Source organism: Hemitrygon akajei, chromosome 5, assembly GCF_048418815.1.
Source record: "Hemitrygon akajei chromosome 5, sHemAka1.3, whole genome shotgun sequence".
NCBI lineage: Eukaryota > Metazoa > Chordata > Chondrichthyes > Myliobatiformes > Dasyatidae > Hemitrygon > Hemitrygon akajei.
This window is the reverse complement of record NC_133128.1, coordinates 4,309,835-4,331,947: the sequence shown is the minus strand read 5'-3', so window position 1 is coordinate 4,331,947 and position 22,113 is coordinate 4,309,835. Positions and strand designations below refer to the sequence as shown.

Sequence of the window (22,113 nt, the reverse complement as noted above, 5' to 3'; positions counted from 1 at the left end):
ATCTTCCGATCCTTTGTACATCTTTCTACTGATTTTATGCCATTCTTCAACAGCAGAGCCACGCCTCCCCCTCTGCCTCCCTTCCTATCCCTTTGTTACAACGTCTAACCTTGGGCATTTAGCTCCCAACTACAACCATCCTTCACCCATGATTCAGTGATGGCCACAACATCATACCTGACGATCTGTAATAGTGCAACAAGATCATCCACTTATTTCTCGTACTCTGTGCATTGAGATATAACACTTTGCACCCTGTATGTTACCCTTTTTGTTTCTGCATCCCTAATACACTGATACTCACCCTGCTGGCTGCAATCTTGTCCTATCATCAACCTGCCCTTCCTGACTACACGCTATCTTTGCTTTTTTACCATCCGTCTTATTTGGAGTCCCGTCACTCCAGTTTCCACCCCTCTGCCAAATGTTTAAACCCTCTCCAGCAGCCCTGACAAACCAGCCTGGGAGAATATTGTTCCCCCTCGGGTTCAGGTGCAACCCGGCATTTTTGAACAGATCATACCTCCTCCAGAAGAAATCCCAATGATCCAAGGAACTGAATCCCTGCCCCCTGCACCAGCTTCTCAGCCACACATTTATCTGCCAGATCATCCTGTTTCTGCCCTCACTGGCTCGTGGCACCGGCAGTAATCCAGAAATTACTACCCAGGAGGTCCTGCTTCTCAGCTTTCTACCTAGCTCTCTAAATTCTCTTTTCAGGACCTCTTTGCTTTTCCTTCCTATGTCATCCTCCTGGAGCATCCAAAGTGATGAGCTTAGTATTGAGAGGGCTCCGGCGAACCGCTCTGGTTGGCTTGTGCCCCAGTGGTGATGATAGGCTTCAGAAGAAGTGATGCGTGTGACCCTCCTCGGTATCCTATAAGATGGAAGCTCCCAACCTGGGGTCCACAAACCTCTCGGTTAATGGTATGGGTCAACGGCGTAAAAAAGGTTGGGAGTCCCTGGTGAGGAGTGGAATAGCGGTGGGTCAAGAGGCTGACACCATATTCCCTTTCAAAGACGAAGGCCTTTCCATCCTTACTTTGTTTCTCTGAATCTCCACAACCACTCCCTCTTTGTCCCTTTCATTGCTCCCATCTGAAATTTTACACAGACAAGTGCGAGATGTGACACTTTGGTAGGGCCAGAAGGGTAGGTCTTATACAGCAGGGCACTGAAGAATGCGGTAGAACAAAAGGATCTGGAAATACAGGTCCATAATTCATTGAAAGTGGCATCACAGGTAGAAAGGGTTGTAAAGAGAGCTTTTGGCACATTGGTTTTTAATAAATCAAAGTATTGATTACAGAAGATGGGATGTCATGTTGACATTGTATAAGACATTAATGAGGCCTAATTTAGAGTATTATGTGCAGTTTTCATTACCTACCGACAGGAAAGATGTAAACAATGTGGAAAGAGTACAGAGAAGGTTTACAAGAATGTTGCTGGGTCTGGAGGACCTGAGTTATAAGGAAAGATTGAATAGGTTAGGACTGTATTCCCTAGAAACGTAGAAGACTGAGAAGAGATTTGATGGAGGTATACAAAACTATGAGGGATATAGAAAGGGTAAATGCAAGCAGGCTTGTTCCACAGAGGTTGGGTGTGAATAGAACTAGATGTCATGGGTTAAGGTTCAAAGGTGAAATGTTTAAGATGAACATGAGTGGGAATTCCTTCACTCAGAGCTTGGTTAAAGTGTGGAAACAAGCTGCCAGTGCAAGTGATGGAGAAGGCTTGGTGTCAACGTTAACGAGAAATTTGGATAGGTAGTTGGATGGAAGGGGTATGGAGAGCTATGGTCCAGATGCAGGTTGATGGGACTAGGTAGATTAATGGTTCAGCACACAGACTAGATGGGCTGAAACATTAAGCGTGTGTCTTCAGGCTCCTGTACCTCCTCCTTGAAGGTAGCAATGAGAAGAGGGCACATCCTGGGTAATGGGGGTCCTTGACAATGGATGTTACCTTTATGAGGCATCGCCTTTTGAAGATGTCCTGAATGTTGGGGAAGCTAGTTCCAGTGATGGAACTGACTGAGTTTAAAACCCTCTGCAGCTTTTTCTAATCCTCTGCAGTGGCCCCTTCATACCAGACAGTGTATTAATATGTTGGGCCCAGGATAGATCCTCAGAGATGCTGACACTCAACACAAAAAGTTTCTAAAAGCCCCTTAAATGTCCCTAATGTATCTGAACAACCACCTCCTTATTGAGCTGGCTCTGTGCAGGGCAATGGGGTGAGGTGAGGATTGGCAGCTTTTCCTCTGCAGAGACACAAGAACAGAAGCCATCCTTTCCTGAAAGGATCCCGCTGCAGTGACAGACTCCCTGCTGCAAGAGAAAGCTGAGACTCATTAATATCAATATCCTCTCCCACTCTGCCATCTAAACCACAGCCTATTAAGAGCAACTCAAAGCTCTTGGCAACAATTACGGCCATTAATAGTGCATTTATCCTGTAATATTTCTTTGCTGAGGCCTCACTTTCTCACTCTACCCCTTCAGAAGCGACAGCAATAAATAGCCAATGTGTCACTTTAATCTGAATTATCCGAAGGGCCTGTATTGTGCTGTAGGTTTTCTATGTTTCTATGACTATAGCTCAGCATTTAACACCATCATTCTCACAATCCTGATTGAAAAATTGCAGAACCTGGGCCTCCATACCTCACTCTGCAATTGGATCCTCGACTTCCTAACCGGAAGACCACAATCTGCAGATTGGTGATAATATCTCCTCCTTGCTGACGATCAACACTGGTGTGCTTAGCCCACTGCTCTACTCTCTGTATACACATGACTGTGTGGCTAGGCATAGCTCAAATAACATCTATAAATTTGCTGATGATACAACCATTGTTGGTAGAATCTCAGGTAGTGATGAGAGGGTGTACAGGAGTGAGATATGCCAACTAGTGGAGTGGTGCCACAGCAACAACCTGGCACTCAACGTCAGTAAGATGAAAGAGCTGATTGTGGATTTCAGGAAGGGTAAGACAAAGGAACACATACCAATCCTCACAGAGGGATCAGAAGCGGAGAGAGTGAGCAGTTTCAAGTTCCTGGCTGTCAAGATCTCTGAGGATCTAATCTGGTCCCAACATATTGATGTAGTTATAAAGAAAGTGAGACAGAGACTATACTTCACTAGGAGTTTGACGATATTTGGCATGACAACAAATACAGTCAAAAACCTCTATAGATGTACCAAGGAGAGCATTCTGTCAGGCTGCATCACTGTCTGGTATGGGGGAGAGTGTTCTACTGCACAGGGCTGAAAGAAGCTGAAGAAGGTTGTGAATCTAGTCAGCTCCATCTTGGGCACTAGCCTATAAAGAACCCAGGACATCTTCAGGGAGTGGTGTCTCAGAAAGGCAGCGTCCGTTATTAAAGACCTCCAGCACCCAGGGCATTCCCTTTTCTCACTGTTACTATCAGGTAGGAGGTACAGAAGCCTGAAGGCACACACTCAGTGATTCAGGAACAGCTTCTTCCCCTCTGCCATCCGATTCCTAAATGAGCACTGAACCCATGAACACTACCTCATTTTTTTTTACTTTGGTAGAAGAAATAAATATGCTATTTTCTAAATGGGGAGAAAATCCAAAATCTGAGATGCAAAGGGACTTGTAGGTCCTTCTGCAGAAGCCCTAAAGGTTAACTTGCAGGTAGAGTTGGTAGTGAGGAAGGCAAATGCAATGTTAGCATTCATTTCAAGAGGTCTAGAATACAAGAGCAGGGATGTGTTGCTGAGGCCTCACCTTGAGTATTGTGAACAGTTTTGGGCCCCTCATCTTAGAAAAGATGTGCTGGCATTGGAGAGGGTCCAGAGGAGGTTCACAAAAACGATTCCAGGAATGAAAGGGTTAACATACGAGGAACATTTGATAGCTCTGGGTCTGTACTCACTGGAATTTAGAAGGATGATGGGGATAGGGGAAAATCTCACTGAAGGCTTTTGTGATTTCAGGGGTGAAGGGGTTAACCTATGAGGAGAGATTGAGTTGCCTGGGACTATACTCTCTGGAATTCAGAAGAATGAGAGGGGATCTTATAGAAACATACAAAATTTTGAAAGGAGTAGATAAGATAGAAGTAGGAATGTTGTTTCCATTGGTAGGTGAGACTAGGGGAGATTGCCTCAAGATTCAGGGGAGAAGATTTTGGACGGAGATGAGGAGAAACTGTTTTTCCCAGACAGTGGTGAATCTGTGGAATTCTCTGCCCAGTGAAACAGTTGAGGCTTCTTCACTAAATATATTTAAGATACAGTTAAATTGGTTTTTACATAGAAAGGGAATTAAGGGTTATGGGGAAAAGGCAGTAGATGGAGTTGAGTTTACAGACAGATCAGCCATGATCTTATTGAATGGCGGGGCAGGCTCGATGGGCCAGATGGGCTCGACTCCTGCTCCGATTTCTTATGTTCTTATAAATGTTGAAAGGCCTGGACAGAGTAGATGTGGAAAGAAAATTTCCCATGTTTAGGGAGTCCAGGGAAAGAGGGCACAGTCTCAGGATAGAGGGGTGTCCATTTAAAACAGAGATACGGAGACATTTCTTCAGCCAGAAAATGGTGAATTTGTGGAACTTATTACCACTGGCAGCTGCAGGGGTCCGTCCCTCCCTCTAACCCACAGTGAGAGTCCCTCCCTCTGACCCACAGTGAGAGTCCCCTCACTCCCTCCCTCTGTCCCAAAGTGAGATTCCCTCCCTCCCTCTGACCCACAGTGAGAGTCCCCTCACTCCCTCCCTCTGTCCCACAGTGAGATTCCCTCCCTCCCTCTGACCCACAGTGAGAGTCCCCTCACTCCCTCCCTCTGACCCACATTGAGAGTCCCCTCACTCCCTCTGACCCACAGTGAGATTCCCTCCCTCCCTCTGACCCACAGTGAGATTCCCCTCACTCCCTCCCTCTGTCCCAGTGAGATTCCCTCCCTCCCTCCCTCTGACCCACAGTGAGATTCCCTCCCTCCCTCCCTCTGACCCACAGTGAGATTCCTGTCACTCCCTCCCTCTGACCCACAGGGAGATTCCCCTCACTCCCTCTGACCCACAGGGAGATTCCTCTCCCTCCCTCCCTCTGACCCACAGTGAGATTCCCCTCACTCCCTCCCTCCCTCTGACCCACAGGGAGATTCCCCTCCCTCACTCCCTCTGACCCACAGTGAGATTCCCCTCACTCCCTCACTCCCTCTGCCCCACAGTGAGATTCCCCTCCCTCCCTCCCTCCCTCTGACCCACAGGGAGATTCCTCTCCCTCCCTCCCTCTGACCCACAGTGAGATTCCCCTCCCTCACTCCCCCTGCCCCACAGTGAAATTCCCCTCCCTCCCTCCCCCTGCCCCACAGTGAGATTCCCCTCCCTCCCTCCCTCCCCCTGCCCCACAGTGAGATTCCCCTCTCAATGGCAGATCGCCTTTCCATTCCGGAATGCGGGTTCCCGGGAATTAATTCTTCCACAACTCAGTCATGAGAGCATCGTAACTTTTATTAATAGTTTGATGACTAACAAAATAAATTCACACAGAACCGTGAGCGACAGTGGTCCGGTCTCCCCCCCCGATGCACACCTCCCCCGACGGCAGCAACCCTGTGACCGATGACGGGGAAACCCGTCCTCTCCCCCCCTCGCTCGCTGGCCAGGCAGGGGCCGCCGCATTGCAGTTACACCGCCCGGAAAGAACCGGAGAGATGGATGGGAACGGCGCCGAATTAGTACAAATTAGGGTTGTGTGAAGGCGACACCGTGTGGGAGTTACTTGCTCCCGGAGTGAATGGAGAGTCGTTCCCCATCCCCCACCCACAAATAAACTGATGCTTCAGTATTCATGCAGACTGGTGTAAGGGGTTTCTGAGGGTTCCGTACTTTACAAAGACATCCAGTCCCACACGACAGCAGAGCCTGTCTGTCCCCCCGTTCCCTATTTATAACGCATTATTAATAAAAAGCATGGTTTAATACAATATATAGATCGGCAGTCCCAGATTTGTGACATGTACACATCCACCTGATACAATATTGCATGGAGATTTGTCCTGAATGGTTCGACAGCGACCCGCCGCAGTGCGGGGCTCCGGACAGTGGCGGCGGCAGCTGACGTGGAGGCAATTGCACCATTGCTGCTGTTGATGTGGGGAACTGCAGATACTGGGGATGCAATCATGCGGCTTCAGTGGACAGAGATGGTGTTGATGTTGACAGAGGGCGGAGAGGGTAGAGCTGCGACCAGCTGGCTGCAGCAGTGCAGTTGCCGGTGCAGGATGGAGCTACAGTTGTGCAGCCGCTGGGGAAGGTGGAAATGCAGTTGCAGTGTTGCAGCTGTTGGCAGAGGGTGAAGTTGCAGCCCTGCAATACTGGCGGCACGAAATCCAGTTGTGCAGACCCCTATCGAAGGTGATACAATTCTGCAGCCACCAGCAAAGGGTTGCGGCTGAGGGACCATTTCTCCTCACACCCCTGGTCACTGAGGGGTGGGGCTCTGTCCACATACCCAGAACTTAACCCATTAGTCTCCACAGTGCAGGCAAGGGGGATGTCCTACCCCAGTAACTGTGCGGGGCAGGGCAGGTCGGGCTGGGGACAGGGAGAGACCGGAAGGGTGGGCTCAGAGATATCTCTGGTGGGGAGGACCGAGGATTGGGGAGTCACCATCTGCCAGTAACACCCTAGGGTGCGGGCAGGTGAGGAGGGAGGCTGAAATAAAAGGGCTCATTCAGCCTATGGCCTAGTGCTATCGCAACATTAACACTGTCATCGCATCACATTCGAGCAACTTCACCCATCTGACCTTCTGACCCTTCTCCAAGATACCCTAACCCATTCTCCCCAAAGTGACCTTCCATGTCACTGCTTTTCCTGGCCTGGCCTGGCCTTTGTCTGGCTTCTGGACACCAACAGTCAGGGACACACCCACTCACACTACAGCTTGCACACTTACTATGGTGTCAGGCAGCGTTCGCATGTTCAGTTATACGACCATGCACACCCACTCTCACTATGCACACTGTCTCAGTAGTGTGCACTCTCACCTTCACTATTGCACACACTCACCAATATGTACACCACCTCACTGTAAGCTCACCTTTACTAGTGTGTGCACACCCATCCACAATTTCACTGATGTACACACATACGCACCCAATCTCACTAGTGTGTGAAAATCACCCACATTTTCACTAGTCTGTGAAAATAGCGCCTTTCCACACTGTCCTAGTATGTGTACATCACCCCAACCTCGTTAGTGTGTACATACCCACCCACATTTTCATTAGTGTGCGCACACCTACCCCAATCTCACTAGTGGGTACACACCCATCCACACTTTCACTAATGTGTGCACACCCACCCCAACCTCACTAGTGTGTACACACCCACCCCTATAACACTAGTGTATGCACACTAACCCCAATCTCTCTGGTGCATGCACACACACCCACACTTACATTAGGATGAGTCCACCCACCCCAATCACACTCCAGAATGCACTCTCACCCCAATCTCACTAGTGTGTACACATCCACTCCCACTAGTGTGTGCACACACACCGCAATCTCACTGGAATGAGCACACACACCACACATTCACTAGTGTTTGCACACACATCTATACTTTCACCAGTATGTACACACATCCAAACTTTCACGTGTTTGCACACCCATCCAAACCTCACTAGTGTGTGCACATTCACACACACTCTCACCAGTATTTGCACACCCACCCACATATTAAAGTGTGTACATACCAACCCCAATCTCACTAGTGTGCACACACACCCTCACTGGCAGAAACCTTTCACTCCAGTTATTTGTGCTTCAGGTTTGAGAGTAAACATTTGGACAGACTCTCGTAGAGGAGGGTAGGCCAACAATGGATGGTGGGGGTACTGTGAAGATGATGAGAGGTTCATAAATCCCACGGGAAGCTGGCAAACCAGCAGCAACATGCTCCCCTTTGCCTGCACTAGCACCTGGCTGTGACCCTGAATGGAGAGGGTGTTAGGGAGGAGGGGTGAGGGTGAGGGAGCAGACCCCAGAACACCTGCCCTCCTCTCACCCAGCTTATCTCGGAATCCTTCACAGCCTCCCAGAACAGTCTGCAGTATCGACCGGCAGCCGGTGATTGCGTCCACCATGTGTCTGTGGCTAGTGCAAGACCTTCGTACAGTGACGGTGATGGGGGTGGGGGTGGGGGCTGCCACACCGAACGCGGCTCGGGTAATCACTGATGCACGCAAATGTGGGGAGGAGGTGATGGAAGAGGGGAAGGGAGGGAAGGGAGAGCAACAGGTGAAGGACAGTGGCTACAGGGGAGGGATGAGAGGTCTGATACCCCTCCACGGGGTAGGACTGGCTGAATCAGCCACTTGCAGCCAGTATCTAAGAGTCGTATTCAGGAAGGTGTCGGGACCGTTGGGATAGTCGTTGGAGTAGATGTTGGGACAGGAGTTAGGAGCAGCTACACTTGCTGGGGCAGATAAAGGGGCAGATGTTGGGACAGCTGAGATGCTGGGGCGGATGTTAGAGCAGAGGTCGGGGCAGATATGGAAGATTTTGAGGCAGTTTTGGGACAATTGAGGCAGATGTCAGGAGAGAGAGAAGATGATGAAGCAGTTTGGGGGCAGATGTTAGGAGAGAGAAGATGATGAGGGAGGTGCTGGGGGTGATCAGATAAAGTACTCTTTCTTCTCCTCGGCATTGGCCTGGCTGCCCTCGGCGTTGATGATGGCTGTGTCGGCGTCTGGTGCATCTTCAGCTCCCTTTGCCTCATTGGTCAGGTACGTTCCTGCAGCCACACACACCGACAGGGTTTAGTGACCCAGAGACCACTCGGCTCAGTGCTAGCACACCTCCCAACACCCACCCCCCTTCCCTCACTGCCATGTCCTCCCCAAACCCTCAGGTCACAGGGAGAGACAGTGCCCCGGTCAGTGACTTTTCTGCCGATGGGTCAGCAACTCCGCCTCTCTCTCCACAGATGCTGCCTGACCTCCTGAGTCTTCCTGCACCCTCTGATTTTATTTCAGATTTCCAGGGCCTGCGATTTGTAGCTTTATTTCCCCCCCAACTCCCACTTTGTGTTTCCCCTGTTGACGGTTCTACAGGAAAGCCTCCGGACTCTTCAGGAGGGTTTCTCCGAGGTCTCATCACCGGTGGGCAGTCAGCTATGATCTCTGAATTCCCAAATCTCTTCTTTAAAACATCAAACTCGACAGTGCAGGAATAAGCTCTACAGCCCACAATCTCTGTGCGACCAGTTTAATCTTCAGACAATTCACATCTCTCCATTCCCTGTCTAACAGCATGCTGAACGGTTCTGTCGTATTTGCCCCCACCGCAACCCCAGAAACATAGCCTACACGATCAGGAAAGCTCACCAACTTCGCTACTTTGTGAAGAGAGCTGAACTCCATACCCACGTCATAGAGAGCGTCCTGACACTGCGTGGAATGGGCACTGCACTGCGGTGAGGAAGGCTCCACAACGGGGAGTCAAAACAGTCCAAAGCATCATCGAGACCAGCCTACCCACCACCAACAACATGTACACTAAAAAGTTCCGGAAAAGGGCCGGTAACATCATGAAGGACCCCACACACCCAGCTCACAGACTGTTTGTCTCATTCCCATCAGGGAAGAGGCTACGCAACATCCACAAAACTCAGGAACAGTGACTTTCCCCAAGCAGTAAGGCTGATCAACACCTCCACCCCCCATACCCCCAAACACCACTACTTTATCATTTCCTGTCAGAGTCACCTTATGTATAAACACTCCTGTGCCCAGTGTTACTTTACAATGCCATTAGTTTCGATATAATTATGGAGAAGGATAGGACTGGACCCAGGGTTGAGATTTTTGATTGGAGAACGGCTAACTTTGAGGTGATGTGAAAGGATTTAGAAGGAGTGGATTGGGACAATTTTTTAATGGGAAGGATGTAATAGAGAAATGGAGGTCATTTAAAGGTGAAATTTTGAGGGTACAGAATCTTTATGTTCCTGTTAGATTGAAAGGAAAGGTTAAAAGTTTGAGAGAGCCATGGTTTTCAAGGGATATTGGAAACTTGGTTAGGAAAAAGAGAGATATCTACAATAAATATAGGGGGCATGGAGTAAATGAGGTGCTCAAGGAATATAAAGAATGTAAGAGGAATCTTAAGAAAGAAATTAGAAAAGCTAAAAGAAGATACGAGGTTGCTTTGGCAAGTAAGGTGAAAATAAATCCGAAGGGTTTCTACAGTTATATTAATAGCAAAAGGATAGTGAGGGATAAAATTGGTCCCTTAGAGAATCAGAGTGGACAGCTATGTGTGGAGCCGAAAGAGATAGGGGAGATTTTGAACAATTTCTTTTCTTCGGCATTCACTAAGGAGAAGGATATTGAGTTGTGTAAGGTAAGGGAAACAAGTAGGGAAGTTATGGAAACAATGACGATTAAAGAGGAGGAAGTACTGGTGCTTTTAAGGAATATAAAAGTGGATAAATCTCCAGGTCCTGACAGGATATTCCCTAGGACCTTGAGGGAGGTTAGTTTAGAAATAGCAGGGGCTCTGACAGAAATATTTCAAATGTCATTAGAAACGGGGATGGTGCCGGAGGATTGGCGTATTGCTCATGTGGTTCCATTGTTTAAAAAGGGTTCTAAGAGTAAACCTAGCAATTATAGGCCTGTCAGTTTGACGTCAGAGGTGGGTAAATTAATGGAAAGTATTCTTAGAGATGGTATATATAATTATCTGAATAGACAGGGTCTGATTAGGAATAGTCAACATAGATTTGTGCGTGGAAGGTCATGTTTGACAAATCTTATTGAATTTTTTGAAAAGGTTACAAGGAAGGTTGACGAAGGTAAAGCAGTGGATATTGTCTATATGGACTTCAGTAAGGCCTTTGACAAGGTTCTGCATGGAAGAAGTAGTAAAATGGATTCAACAGTGGCTGGATGGGAGATGCTAGAGAGTAGTGATGGATAACTGTTAGTCAGGTTGGAGGCCAGTGACTAGTGGTGTGCCTCAGGGATCTGTACTGGGTCCAATGTGGTTTGTCATTTAAATTTATGATCTGGATGGTGGGGTGGTAAATTGGATTAGTAAGTATGCAGATGATACTAAGGTAGGTGGCATTGTGGATAATGAAGTAGGTTTTCAAAGCTTGCAGAGAGATTTAGGCCAGTTAGAAGAGTGGGCTGAACGATGGCAGATGGAGTTTAATGCTGATAAGTGTGAGGTGCTACATTTTGGTAGAAATAATCAAAATAGGACATACATGGTAAATGGTAGGGCATTGAAGAATGCAGTAGAACAGAGTGATCTAGGAATAATGGTGCATAGATCCTTGAAGGTGGAATCTCATGTGGATAGGGTGGTGAAGCAAGCTTTTGGTATGTTGGCCTTTATAAATCAGAGCATTGAGTATAGGAGTTGGGATGTAATGTTAAAATTGTACAAGGCATTGGTAAGGCCAATTTTGGAGTATTGTGTACAGTTCTGGTCACCAAATTATAGGAAAGATGTCAACAAAATAGAGAGAGTACAGAGAAGGTTTACTAGAATGTTACCTGGGTTTCAGCACCTAAGTTACAGAGAAAGATTGAACAAGTTAGGTCTTTATTCTTTGGAGCATAGAAGGTTGAGGGGGGACTTGATAGAGGTATTTAAAATCATGAGGGGGATAGATAGAGTTGACGTGGATAGGCTTTTTCCATTGAGAGTAGGGGAGATTCAAACAAGAGGACATGAGTTGAAAATTAGGGGGCAAAAGTTTAAGGGTAACATGAGGGGGAATTTCTTTACTCAGAGAGTGGTAGCTGTGTGGAATGAGCTTCCAGTAGAAGTGGTAGAGGCAGGTTCGGTATTGTCATTTAAAGTAAAATTGGATAAGTATATGGACAGGAAAGGAATGGAGAGTTATGGGCTGAGTGCAGGTAGGTGGGACTAGGTGAGAGTAAGCGTTCGGCACGGACTAGAAGGGCCGAGATGGCCTGTTTCCGTGCTGTAATTGTTATATGGTTTATGGACAGACGATCAATCTGTGTATAAGCTATCATATCTATTTATATTTATTGTATTTTTCTATTATTGTGTTCTGTAATTATTGTATAATTTTGTTCTGTATCAAATCCGTAGTAACAATTATTTTGTTCTCCTTTACCCTTGTGTCCTGGAGATGGCATTAAACAATGCTGAATGTTGAAGTGCATTTTGGGCATCCACCACTGTGTAAAAAGATGGCCGACACATCTCTGTTAGCCTTCCCCCCACTCACAGTAAGGCTTTGACCTTTCTACCATGGGATAAAGTCTCAGATCCTATCTACAATTCTCATGACCTTATAAACTGTCTGGTGTCTCCTCTGTTTGCATTGGCTGCATTTAAAAATACTTCCTGTGATGGAGGGTGTCACTGGGTGTGAGACCATACGCACCTTTATGTCGCGCCAGGTAACGGCCAAGGACGATGGTCAAACACAAGGTGACGAAGACGACGACAGCCACAACTCCTCCGATCACCGCATGGTCCGGACCAGACTGACCTGCCAGGGCACTGGGATCTAAGGAGACACAGTGAGCAGACATGAGGCAGGCAGGCCACATCGTAAATGCTTCACAACTCACCAACTTGTCTGAGACAAGCAGGAGAGAGATTCCCCAAAGAAAAATCACAGTACAGAACATCACCAGCACAGCAGGTCAACACAACACAATGTACCATCCACATCAGTACTGTACCCGTGTTATACACTGACAGACCTGTCCCCACTGGTACCGTACCCCGGTGTTACACAGTGACAGACCCGTCCCCACCGGTACCGTACCCCAGTGTTATACAGTGACAGACCCGTCCCCACCGGTACCGTACCCCGGTGTTACACAGCGACAGACCCGTCCCCACCGGTACCGTACCCCGGTGTTACACAGTGACAGACCCATCCCCACCGGTACCGTACCCCGGTTGAAGCTCAGGTGCGAATGGGTAACTATGATGTTGTTGGAATAACGGAGACATGGCTGCAGGGAGATCAGACCTGGGAAATGAATGCACAAGGGTATACGTGCTATCGTAGGGACAGAAATGTGGGCAGAGGGGGTGGGGTGGCCCTGTTGATGAGGAATGAGATTCAGTCCTTTGCAAGGGGGGACATAGGATTAGGAGAAGTAGAGTCTGTGTGGATAGAACTGAGGAACAGTAAGGGCAAAAGGACCCAAATGGGTGTTGTCTACAGGCCACCAAACAGTAGCATGGATATTGGGTGCAAGTTGAATAGGGAGTTAACATTGGCATGTGGCAAAGGTAATGTCGCAGTAGTTATGGGGGATTTCAACATGCAGGTAAACTGGGAGAATCAGGTTGGTGCTGGACCCCAGGATAGGGAGTTTGTAGAGTGCCTACAGGATGCATTCTTGGAACAACTTGTACGAGAGCCGACCAGGGACAAGACTATTCTGGATTTAGTGTTATGTAATGAACAGGATTTGATAAGCGATCTCGCAGTAAAGGATCCATTAGGAGGTAGTGACCATAATATGATAAGCTTTTATCTGCAATTTGAGAAGGATAAGGGCAGCTCAGAGGTGTCAGTGTTGCAGATGAACAGGGGAAACTATGGAGCCATGAGGGAGGAGCTGGCCAAAGTTGACTGGACGGATAGCCTAGCAGAAAAGACAGTGGAACAGCAATGGCAGGTATTCTTGGGAATAATGCAAAATCAGTTCATCCCCCAGAGAAGGAAGGATTCAAAGGGGGGAAAGGGGCCTCAGTGGTTGACAAAGGAAGTCAGAGACTGCATAGCATTAAAAAAAAACGGAAATAAAACAGAGCTAAGGTGAGTGGGAGGACAGATGATTGGGAAGTTTTTAAGTAACAACAGAACTTAACTAAAAAGACAATACGGGGAGAAAAAATGAGGTACGAACGCAAGCTAACCAGGAATATAAAGGAAGATAGCAAAAGCTTTTTTAGGTATGTGAAGAGAAAGAAGATAGTTAAGAACAATGTTGGGCCCTTGAAGAATGAATTGGGTGAAATTGTTATGGGTAACAGAGAAATGGCAGAAGAATTTAATGAGTACTTTAGATCTGTTTTCACTAAGGAAGACACAAGCAATCTCTCAGATGTATGGATGGGCCAAGGACATTGGGTAACAGAGGAAATGAAACAGATTGACATTTGGAAGGAAACGGTGATGAGAAGACTGATGGGACTGAAGGCTGACAAATCCCCAGGTCCAGATGGTCTGCACCCTAGGGTACTAAAGGAGGTGGCCCTGGAAATTGCGGATGCATTGGTAATCATTTTCCAATGTTCCTTAGATTCAGGATCAGTTCCTGAGGATTGGAGAATGGCTAATGTTATCCCACTTTTTAAGAAAGGAGGGAGGGAGAAAACAGAGAACTATCGACCTGTCAGCCTGACATCGGTGGTGGGAAAGATGCTAGAGTCCATTATTAAGGATGAAATAGTGGCATATCTAGATAGCAGTGATAGGATTGGGCCGAGCCAGCATGGATTTACCAAGGGTAAATCATGCTTGACTAATCTGTTGGAGTTTTTCGAGGATGTAACCAGGAAGTTAGACAGGGGAGATCCAGTGGATGTAGTGTACCTCGATTTTCAGAAGGCATTTGATAAGGTCCCACATAGAAGATTGGTGGGTAAAATCAAAGCTCAGGGCATCAGGGGGAAGGCATTGGCATGGATAGAAAACTGGTTGGCAGATAGAAAGCAAAGGGTAGCGGTGTTTCTCGGAATGGCAGGTGGTGACTAGTGGGGTGCCACAGGGCTCGGTATTGGGACCACAGCTGTTTACAATTTACGTCAACGATTTAGATGAAGGCATTGAGAATAACATCAGCAAGTTTGCTGATGATACTAAGCTGGGTGGCAGTGTGACATGTGATGAGGATGTTAGGAGAATTCAGGGTGACTTGGTTAGGCTGGGTGAGTGGGCAGATACTTGGCAGATGGCGTTTAATGTGAATAAGTGTGAGGTTATCCACTTTGGGAGTAAGAACAGGAAGGCAGATTATTATCTGAACAGTGTAGAGTTGGGTAAGGGAGTAATACAAAGAGATCTCGGAGTCCTTGTTCATCAGTCACTGAAGGTGAATGAGCAAGTGCAGCAGGCAGTGAAGAAGGCTAATGGAATGTTGGCCTTTATTACAAAGGGAGTTGAGTACAAGAGCAAGGAAATCCTCTTGCATTTGTACAGAGCCCTGGTGAGACCACACCTGGAGTATTGTGTACAGTTTTGGTCTCCAGGGTCAAGGAAGGACATCCTGGCTGTAGAGGAAGTGCAGCATAGATTCAAGAGGTTAATTCCTGGGATGTCTGGACTGTCTTACGCAGAGAGGTTAGAGAGACTGGGCTTATACACGCTGGAATTAAGGAGATTGAGAGGGGATCTGATTAAAACATATAAGATTATTAAGGGATTGGACAAGATAGAGGCAGGAAATATGTTCCAGATGCTGGGAGGGTCCAGTACCAGAGGGCATGGTTTAAGAATAAGGGGTAGGTCATTTAGGACAGAGTTAAGGAAAAACTTCTTCTCCCAGAGAGTTGTGGGGGTCTGGAATGCACTGCCTCAGAAGGTAGTGGAGGCCAATTCTCTGGATGCTTTCAAGAAGGAGCTAGATAGGTATCTTATGGATAGGGGAATCAAGGGATATGGGGACAAGGCAGGAACAGGGTATTGATAGTAATTGATCAACCATGATCTCAAAATGGCGGTGCAGGCTCAAAGGGTCGAATGGTCTACTTCTGCACCTATTATCTATTGTCTATTCTTATACAGCGACCGACCAGTCCCCACTGGTACCGTACCCCGGTGTTACACAGCGACAGACCCGTCCCCACTGGTACCGTACCCCGGTGTTATACAGTGACAGACCCATCCCCACCGGTACCGTACCCCGGTGTTACACAGTGACAGACCAGTCCCCACCAGTAACGCACCCCGGTGTTACACAGCGACAGACCCGTCCCCACCGGTACCGTACCCCGGTGTTATACAGTGACAGACTCATCCCCACCGGTACCGTACCCCGGTGTTACACAGTGACAGACCCGTCCCCTCCGGTACCGTACCCCGGTGTTATACAGTGACAGACCCGTCCCCACCGGTACCATACCCCGGTGTTATACAGTGACAGACCCGTCCCCACCAGTACCGCACCCCGGTGTTACACAGCAACAGACCCGTCCCCCTCCGGTACCGTACCCCGGTGTTATACAGCGACAGACCCGTCCCCACCGGGTACCGTACCCCGGTGTTATACAGTGACAGACCCGTCCCCACCGGTACCGTACCCCGGTGTTACACAGTGACAGACCCACCCCCACCGGTACCGTACCCCTGTGTTATACAGTGACAGACCCGTCCCCACCGGTACCGTACCCCGGTGTTACACAGTGACAGACCCACTCCCACTGGTACTGTACCCCTGTGTTATACAGTGACAGACCCGTCCCCACCGGTACCGTACCCCGGTGTTATACAGTGACAGACCCGTCCCCACCGGTACCGTACCCCGGTGTTACACAGTGACAGACCCGTCCCCACCAGTACCGTACCCCGGTGTTACACAGTGACAGACACGTCCCCACCGGTACCGTACCCCCGGTGTTACACAGTGACAGACCCGTCCCCACCGGTACCGTACCCCGGTGTTACACAGTGACAGACCCACCCCCCACCGGTACCGTACCCCGGTGTTACACAGTGACAGACCCACCCCCCACCGGTACTGTACCCCTGTGTTATACAGTGACAGACCCGTCCCCACCGGTACCGTACCCCGGTGTTATACAGTGACAGACCCGTCCACGGTGGTTCAAAAATCAGAAGATCATCCAATGGTTCAGGAGGATTGGAAAATTGAAAATGTCACTCCACTCTTTAAGAAGAGAGACAAAAGAATGGAGATTATAGACAGTTTACCTGACTTCAGTGGTTGGAAAGATTTTGGAATGTATTCCTAAGGATGCAGTCTTGGGATATATGGAGGCACATGATAAAACAGTCCGTATGGTTTCCTTTTGGTAAAATCTTGCCTGACAAGTTTTTGGAATTATTTGTGGAATAATAAGCAGGATATAGAAAGGAGAGCCAGTGGATGTCATTTGCTTGGATGTTCAGAAGCCCTTTGACAAGCTGCCACACATGAGGAGCTACGAGGCCATGGTATTACAGGAAAGATTCTAGCATGGATAAAGCAGTGGCTGATTGGCAGGAGGCAAAGAATGGGAATAAAGGGAATTTTTTCTGACTGGCTGCCGGTGACTAGTGGTGTTTCACAGGGGTCAGTGTTGGGACCAACTCTGTTTATGTTATATGTCAATGATTTGGATGATGGAATTGAAGGCCTTATGGCCAAGTTTGTAGATGACACAAAGATGGGTTGAGGGGCAGGTAGTTTTGAGAAAATAAAGAGGCTACAGAAGAATTTAGATTAGGAGAATAGGCAAAGAAGTGGCAGATGGAATACAGTGTCAGGAAGTGTATGGTTAAGCACTTTGGTAGAAGAAGTAAATATGTGGACTATTTTTCATATAACCATATAACAATTACAGCACGGAAACAGGCCATCTCAGCCCTTCTAGTCCGTGCCAAACGTTTACTCTCACCTAGTCTCACTGGCCTGCACTCAGCCCATAACCCTCCATTCCTTTCCTGTCCATATACCTATCCAATTTTACTTTAAATGACAATACCGAACCTGCCTCTAACACTTCTACTGGAAGTTCGTTCCACACAGCTACCACTCTCTGAGTAAAGAAATACCCCCTCGTGTTACCCCTAAACTTTTGCCCCCTAACTCTCAACTCATGTCCTCTTGTTTGAATCTCCCCTACTCTCAATGGAAAAAGCCTATCCACATCAACTCGATCTATCCCCCTCATAATTTTAAATACCTCTATCAAGTCTCCCCTCAACCTTCTATGCTCCAAAGAATAAAGACCTAACTTGTTCAGCCCTTCCCTGTAACTTAGGTGCTGAAACCCAGGTAACATTCTAGTAAACCTTTTCTGTACTCTCTCTATTTTGTTGATATCTTTCCTATAATTTGTTGACCAGAACTGTACACTTTCCAAATGGGGAGAAAATTCAAAAATCCGAGGTGCAAAGGGACCTGGGAATCTTTATGCAGGATCTCTAAAGATTAACTTGCAGGTTGAGTTGGTGGCAAGGAAGGCAAATGCAATGTTAGCATTCATTTCCAGAGTACCAGAATAAACGCTTTATTGATCAGACCACACTTGGAATATTGTGAGTCTTGTCAGGCACCTTACTGGAGAAAAGATGTGCTGGAATTGGAGAGGGTCCAGACGAAGTTGATGAAATTGATTCTGAGAATGAAAGTGTTAAGATATGAGGAGCTTTTGATGGCTCTGGGCCTATACTTGCTGGAGTTTAGAAGAATGAGGGGAGATCTCATTGAAACCTATCAAATATTGAAAGGCCTAGATAGAGTTAGTGTGGAGAGGATGTTTCCTATAGTGGGTGAGTCTAGGTCCTGAGGGCACAGCTTCAGAATAGAGGGACATCTATTTAAAATAGAGGTGAGGAGAAATTTATTTAGTCAGAAAGTGGTGAATCTGTGGAATTCATTGCCACTCACGGCTGTGAAGTCCAAGTCACTGGGTATATTTAAAGCAGAGGTTGATAGATTCTTGATTAGTCAGAGTGTCAATGGTTACGGAGAGAAGGCAGGAGAATGGGGTTGAGAGGTATTATAAATCAGCCAAGATGGAATGGCAGAGCAGACTCGATGGGTGAGTGGCCTAAAAGGGCAAGTATGTATATATGTCGCCATATGCTATCCTGATATACATTTTCACTGAAAAACGTGCAAAAGAGGGCAAACAGTGCCAATATAAATAATACTGAGAACATGATTCCTTGAAAGTGAGTCTGTAGGTTGTGGAATCAGTTTAAAGTCGAGGTGAGTGAGATTAACCACAGCAGTTCACGATGGTTGAGAGGTAATTGTTCCTGAATCTGGTGGTGTGGGTCCTGAGGCTCCTGTACCTCCCTCCTAATGGCAGCAGTGAGAAGAGAGCATGGTCTGGATGGTGGTGTGGGTCCTGAGGCTCCTGTACCTCCCTCCTAATGGCAGCAGTGAGAAGAGAGCATGGTCTGGATGGTGGTGTGGGTCCTGAGGCTCCTGTACCTCCCTCCTAATGGCAGCAGTGAGAAGAGAGCATGGTCTGGATGGTGGTGTGGGTCCTGAGGCTCCTGTACCTCCCTCCTAATGGCAGCAGTGAGAAGAGAGCATGGTCTGGATGGTGGTGTGGGTCCTGAGGCTCCTGTACCTCCCTCCTAATGGCAGCAGTGAGAAGAGAGCATGGTCTGGATGGTGGTGTGGGTCCTGAGGCTCCTGTACCTCCCTCCTAATGGCAGCAGTGAGAAGAGAGCATGGTCTGGATGGTGGTGTGGGTCCTGAGGCTCCTGTACCTCCCTCCTAATGGCAGCAGTGAGAAGAGAGCATGGTCTGGATGGTGGTGTGGGTCCTGAGGCTCCTGTACCTCCCTCCTAATGGCAGCAGTGAGAAGAGAGCATGGTCTGGATGGTGGTGTGGGTCCTGAGGCTCCTGTACCTCCCTCCTAATGGCAGCAGTGAGAAGAGAGCATGGTCTGGATGGTGGTGTGGGTCCTGAGGCTCCTGTACCTCCCTCCTAATGGCAGCAGTGAGAAGAGAGCATGGTCTGGATGGTGGTGTGGGTCCTGAGGCTCCTGTACCTCCCTCCTAATGGCAGCAGTGAGAAGAGAGCATGGTCTGGATGGTGGTGTGGGTCCTGAGGCTCCTGTACCTCCCTCCTAATGGCAGCAGTGAGAAGAGAGCATGGTCTGGATGGTGGTGTGGGTCCTGAGGCTCCTGTACCTCCCTCCTAATGGCAGCAGTGAGAAGAGAGCATGGTCTGGATGGTGGTGTGGGTCCTGAGGCTCCTGTACCTCCCTCCTAATGGCAGCAGTGAGAAGAGAGCATGGTCTGGATGGTGGTGGGGGTCCTGAGGCTCCTGTACCTCCTTCCTAATGGCAGCAGTGAGAAGAGAGCAGGGTCTGGATGGTGGTGTGGGTCCTGAGGCTCCTGTACCTCCCTCCTAATGGCAGCAGTGAGAAGAGAGCATGGTCTGGATGGTGGTGTGGGTCCTGAGGCTCCTGTACCTCCCTCCTAATGGCAGCAGTGAGAAGAGAGCAGGGTCTGGATGGTGGTGTGGGTCCTGAGGCTCCTGTACCTCCCTCCTAATGGCAGCAGTGAGAAGAGAGCATGGTCTGGATGGTGGTGTGGGTCCTGAGGCTCCTGTACCTCCCTCCTAATGGCAGCAGTGAGAAGAGAGCCTGGTCTGGATGGTGGTGGGGGTCATTGATGATGGACGCTGCTTTCCCATGACAGTGCTCTGTGCAGTTGTGCTCAATAGTTCAATGGTTCCAGTTAATATCAGAGAATGTATACAATATGCACCCAGAAATCCTTACTCTCCATTGCTTTTCCTGTGATGGAGGGGGCTGTATCTAGTGGTGTTCCACAGGGGTCTGTGTTGGGATCGCTTTTTAAATTTTGTATGTCAATGACTTGGATGACAGATGACAGACTATTTTCTAAATGGAGAGAAAATTCAAAAATCTGAGGCGCCAAGGGACTTGGCTTACCTTCTTAATGATTTTTAGTTGCCTTCTGTTGGTATTTAAAAGCTTCCCAATCTTCTAACTTCCACTAAATTTTGCTCTATGGCCTCTCTTTGGCTTTTATGTTGGCTTTGACTTCTCTTGTTAGCCACGGTTCTGTCATCTTGCCTTGACATCCTCTTTGCTGACTACATATCCGGTGCCTTCTGAATTGCTTCCAGAAATTCCAGCCATTGCTACTCTGCCGTCATCCCTGCCAATGTTCTTTCCAATCAATTCTGGCCAACTCCTCTTTCAGGCCTCTGTAATTGCCTTTACTCCACTGTAATACTGATACATCTGACTTTAGCTTCTCCTTCTCAAATTTCAGGGTGAATTCGATCACATTATGATCACTTGCCCCTTAGGGTCCTTTTACTTTAAGGTCTCAAATCAATTCTGGTTCATTGCACAAGACCCAATTCACAATAGTTGGTCCCCTAATGGGCTCTACAAAGCCATCTTCTTGGCATTCTAGAAATTCCCCCTCTAGGGATCCAGCACCAACCTGATGTTCCCAATCTACCTGCACAATTGTTATATGGTTATATTGAAATCCCCATGACTATTGTGACATTGCTTTTCTGGCATGCGTTTTCTATCTCCCGTTGTAACTTGTAGACCACATCCTTACTCCTGTTTGTGGGTCAGTATACAACTCCCATCAGGCTCTTTTTACATTGGCAGTTCCCCTAACCAATGAATCCCCTATCACAACAGCTTGTCTCTTCTGCCCCTTTTCACTCTGAGAATTAGAATCAGAATTAGGCCATTCGGCCCATTGAGTCTGCTGATTTATTATCCCTCTCAACCCCATTCTCCTGCTTTCTCCTCAAAAACTTTGATGCTCTGACTAATTGAGAATCTATTAACCTCCACTTTAAAAAAACCCAGTGACCTGGCTACACAACTGTACATGGTAATGAATTCTGCTAATTCCCCACCCTCTGGCTAAAGAAATTCCTCCCCCAGGGTAGGGGGATGAAGAACTGGGAGGTGGGGGCAGAGGTTTAAGGTGAGAGGTGTGTACAGGAATCAGAAGTGTGGGGAAGGCAGATTGTTCATGAGGTGCAGGGTTGGACAGACAAAGAGTTTGGGATCTTTCTGAGGGTGGGAGCTGGTCTGTGTACCCTGTGAGGCGATTGTGTGGGGACCCATGACCCTGGGAGGTGACAAGGGGCAAATACTGAGGGCCAGGGTCTCAGAGGGCATCCTGGGGTTTGAGGCGGGGAGATGGAGAGAGAGGAGGAGATATAGACAGATCCTCTGAGAGGGGCCAGAGGGGGGAGCAGCTCCGAGATCCCAGATTCCCGGGGAGGGGCAGGAGGTTTCCAGAGTTTGAGGGAGGGATGGGGATGGGAGTCCTGGGGTCTGAGGAAGGGGAAGGGGCTTTCCTGGGTGTGAGAGAGAGCTGGTGTCACAGAGGGGCGGGGAGGGCAGAT

The 22,113-nt window shown here is 48.1% G+C and overlaps 1 protein-coding gene across 3 annotated transcripts in view; it reads right to left on the bottom strand.

Annotated features, from left to right (window-relative positions):
* Positions 1 to 5,477: 5,477 nt before the first annotated feature.
* The window catches only part of cadm2b (cell adhesion molecule 2b), a 276,056-nt gene continuing 259,420 nt past the window's right edge, over positions 5,478 to 22,113 (bottom strand). For all 3 annotated transcript variants that reach the window (XM_073044751.1, XM_073044752.1, XM_073044753.1), the window contains 2 exons: positions 12,429 to 12,554; positions 5,478 to 8,789 (listed from right to left, as the gene is read on the bottom strand). In XM_073044751.1, the coding sequence (XP_072900852.1) occupies positions 8,671 to 8,789; positions 12,429 to 12,554 (245 nt within the window). In that variant the 3' untranslated portion in view covers positions 5,478 to 8,670. The remainder of the gene's footprint in view (positions 8,790 to 12,428; positions 12,555 to 22,113) is intronic.